The 4,513-nt window shown below is 36.6% G+C and overlaps 1 protein-coding gene across 1 annotated transcript in view; it reads left to right on the forward strand.

Moving 5' to 3' along the window:
• The first annotated feature begins 2,129 nt into the window (after positions 1-2,129).
• The window catches only part of LOC102027120 (vomeronasal type-1 receptor 3-like), a 10,345-nt gene continuing 7,961 nt past the window's right edge, over positions 2,130-4,513 (forward strand). Inside the window, exon 1 of the mRNA XM_005412731.2 lies at positions 2,130-2,909. Coding sequence (XP_005412788.2) covers positions 2,130-2,909 — 780 coding nt within the window. The remainder of the gene's footprint in view (positions 2,910-4,513) is intronic.

The raw sequence follows: 4,513 nt of genomic DNA on the forward strand, positions 1-4,513 counted from the left end.
TTAAAGTTTATGCATGCAACTTTAGGAAGAATCTTGACAAAATTATTTAACATTTCACATGGCACACAGTAGCTTCTTGTTGGTATGATCAGTGCAGTTCACAGCTCATGTTGCCTGTGGGATGCTCAGGCATAAATATGAATGCCAGTCAGCACAAATACGAATGCCAGTCAGCACAGATGAGCAGAATGCCATCCAAGAATTTGCACCTGAAATGGCATACATATTTCACAGTGTGGTTGGACACCCAGGGAGTTTCTATCATCTTTACCATTTGGTCGACTTTATTGTACTTCTGTACAGAGAAGATCCACAGATCAGATTCAGAAACCTCATTAACAGTCAATAATTGGAGCCACTGTTTTGAAGTGGCTCCCACACACCTGTATTCAGCACCAAGACACTGGCAGATACAGGCTGAAGCATTTCATCATGGATACTGGATTAAAAGTTTTTCACTGGGACCACCTGTGTCTTGAGGCTCTCATCATCATGAACACCAGGAAGTCCAGGTATGTAGTACTTAAATTGTCCCAATGACTTTGGGTTGTTCATTTTAATTTACTAAACTCTGCGTTCTTTGTAAACATGATTTACCTATGTTTTCTATTGACAACCTCCAGGAAGATCACAACAAATCCTAGAAGACTGAAGGCACTACTCTGCTGGTTTCCATGACAAAATGCAAGTGCCAGTAGACACGACACTGCTGTTACTGTGGGATGCTTCCCATTAGGAAACAACACCTCTGATTTTGGTTCTGTGACGTTCATCCTATTCTGACAGAAGCAGCCAGTCGCACACATTCTAGTATCTTCAGTTCTTCCAACATATTTTCTGACTTTGTGTAATAACATGGATGTGGAATTATGAAAGAGACATTTGAAAGGACACATTCAGTGGAATTTCATAAATGGAACACAACTCACCATGGAACAGATAGATCAAGAGTCAATTTCATCTTTAACCTGAAGCTCTTTCCTGTCTCATCTAGGTCTCTACCCCTCAGGTTCTAGTTGTGTTGGACATATATATAGAAGTAGATTGTATAGATATGGATTTACACATTTTCTAACATTTAAGATTTTAGAGCACTAATACCTGCTTGGTATTTTATAGAAATAAAATCCATGAGTATTTTCACATATAACATTTATATGCATTGCATGAAACTTTGGGGGGAAACTTTTCTTTGTTATTTACTTACAATATGCAGTCTCAGGGTCTATAAGATTCTATTGCTTAAATATCAAAAAAGTGATTATTATTATACTGTTAATGGAGATAGAGGTTGTGTTACTCTATGATTATTATGAATACTGCTAGTATATAGAGTCACATGTAGCTTCTTTTTTGTGATTCATGTGTGAATTTATGCGAACATATTCAAAGAAATTAAATTACTGCAACATAAGTATATATCATATTTTTTTATATGTTTAGTTAGGTACCACTGAACAATTTTCTGAACAATTGTGCCATTGCAGGTGCTCACACAAAAATGCATGTTCTTGAGATATCCATGTTTTTACCAAACCTGACCTATCTTGCCATATCATTTTAGATTTCTGAATGATGTATGATATTACCAGGTAGTAGTTTATTTCAGTTTCCTGATTAATAATGTCATTCAACATATTATACATGTTCTTTACCTACGAAAGAACTTATTGTCTTTTTCTGAAAATAAATCTTAGTTTTAATATAATGTGCAATTTCACCAATACATTTACTATTTTGCTAAGAAATGTTCTCTTTTTATTAGAGCAAATTAATAATTTGACCTATATTATTTTTTTACATATCCATTTGCAATTAATCCGTTGAGGTTTTTCACAACAACTGAGACAAATTTCTAGATTGAATGAAAGTTTTGGCGTATACTTTCTTTGTGTTATGCTGTCACTTGTCATTTCTCCCCAGGTTAGCACCACCTCACCCTTCATGATGACTTCCAAATGAAATGAAATGAAAATTCCCTTCATTTCCTTGCACTCTTCAGATTTTTGAAACTCCACATGATTACTCCACCAAAGTTATTTTGGTGTCAAATCTCTGCAATGAGCCATGTTATGCAGGGGAATGAATGCCAACACAATATGAATGAAATTTTAGAAGGAAATGATGAAATGCGTTCAAACAATTTAGCAATAGGAATAATCTTCTTGTCTCAGATAATCATCGGTATCCTGGGAAATTTCTTCCTTCTTTACCATCATTTTTTCCTTGTCCACAAGGGAAATAGTTTAAGGTCCACAGATGTGATTCTGAAACACTTTTTTGTAGCCAACCTCTTTGTTCTTTTTTCCAGAGGAGTTCCACACACAATGGTAGTCTTTGGGTGGAAACAATTCTTCAGTGATTTTGTGTGCAAACTTCTCTCCTATATTGAGAGAGTGGGCAGGGTTGTGTCAATTGGTACCATCTGCATCTTGAGTTTTGTCCAGAACATCATGATCAGCCCCATGAACTCTTGCTGGAAAGATGTTAAAGGTAGAGTTCTAAAGTACATTGGCTTGTCCCTTAGACTCTGTTGGATCCTAAATATGGTGTTCAATTTAATTATTCCTCTGTACTCAGGGTACTTGTCTGGAAAAGGATATGGTGAAAACATCAGAAAGAAAGTAAATGTAGGTTACTGTTGTCTTGTTGACTACGGGGTGGTCCTTGGCTCAATCTATATATCATTTGTAGTTGTACCTGAAGTTTGTTTTTCTTTGCTTATTATCTGGACCAGTGGCTCTATGATTTTCATCCTGTACAGACACAAGCAGCAGGTTCAACACATTCACACCAGTAATGTCTCTCTCAGATCCCCTGAGTCCAGAGCCACACAGAGCATCCTTCTATTGGTGAGCACGTTCATATCTTTTTACACTGTCTCCACCATCTTTCACACTTCTATGACTGTACTTCCTAGACTCGGTTCATGGTTGCTGGGTACTTCTAAAGTAATTACTGTGTGTTTTCCAACCATCAGTCCCTTTCTGATCATGAGTCAGGATCCCTCTATATTGAGGCACGGTTTCACCTACACAAGAAACACACAACCTTTCTAATGTTTTGGCAGTACTTCCTGCTGTTTACTCTTTAATCCTTTTTAAGAAGTAGTGCAGAAATACAAGGTGAGGCCATATATCTTTCATATGTCAGCTAGCAGTTTTTCAGCTCCTTGAGTGCAGGAGATACACGGTAATAATGGATATGAGAAAGCTTTTTGACCTGGTTGTGGGACACACTGATCTGTCCATAGCCATCTGAATGAAGTCTTGCTGGAGGCAATTTAATTGAATTTAGTTCAGTGTATTGATTAATCAAAACATTGTCCTAAATCTTTTGCTTCAGGAAATAGTTGCAAAAGTATATAAAATTGAGAAATTAGTAGGAGCCTGCTTAAAGACAATTCTGTATGGGTTTACTGAGTCTTATGGCAGTTAAGTACCAGCTTTGCAAATTAGCCTTGGTACATGGTTTCTTGTACTAGTGAAGAACATTGTATAATAGTGGCAGTCTCAGCAGTAATGATAGAGAATGGATTCTCTGTTTTACTGTTTAGATCTTTGATCCATTCTAAACTGCATGGGAAATACTTCAAAGTACCAAAAACTGGGCTCTCATCTTATTGAAAGTTTTTGCATATCAAAAGAAATCATCAATAGAGTAAAAAGAAAATCCACGAATTGGGAGAAGTTTTAGCCAACTGACCCTCAGACAAACAACTTCTACCTAGAACACATAAAGAATTAAAAAATAGGGCCCCCCAAATTCAAAGGTGCAATCCAAAAATGGGCATCTGAGATGAATCCATACTTTTCAGATGAAGAAATACTAATGGCAAATAAATACATGAAAATATGTTCAACATTGTTAGTCATTTGAGAAGTGCAAATTAAAACAACACTGAGATGCCATGTCACTCCACAAGGAATGGCTATCCTTAAGAAATCAACCAGTGACAAATGCTGGAGAGGCTGTGGGAAAAAAGAACACTTCTCCACTGCTGGTGGGAGTGTTGATTGGTGAAACCACTCTGGAAATCAGTCTAGAGATTCCTCACAAAACTAGGATGGGAAGCCCCACTTAGCCCAGCTATTCCCCTTCTGGGTATTTTTCCAGAAGAATTAAAAACATCATACCCCAGCAATATATGTGCACTCATGTTTATAGCAGCACAATTTGTTATAGCTAAATCCTGGAAACAAACCAAATGCCCATCAAATGAGGAATACATTTAAAAAATGTGATATGTTTATACAATGGAGTATTGCTCAGCTATGAAAAAGATAAACTGGAGGGTATTGTAGGTAAATGGATGCAACTAGAGTCATATTCATAAGTGAAATAAATCAGACCCACATGTGTAAACACCATATTTTCTCCCTGGTGTAGGAACCTGAAGAATATGTAAAACTTAAAACATACAATAGATTATAGGAAAGGGAAAGAAATTGCTCAAAGGAAGGAATGACTGGGATGAAGGAAGAAAAAGAAGGAAGGCTATATATATATATAT

Source organism: Chinchilla lanigera, unplaced genomic scaffold, assembly GCF_000276665.1.
Source record: "Chinchilla lanigera isolate Chin_1 unplaced genomic scaffold, ChiLan1.0 scaffold00157, whole genome shotgun sequence".
Lineage (NCBI taxonomy): Eukaryota > Metazoa > Chordata > Mammalia > Rodentia > Chinchillidae > Chinchilla > Chinchilla lanigera.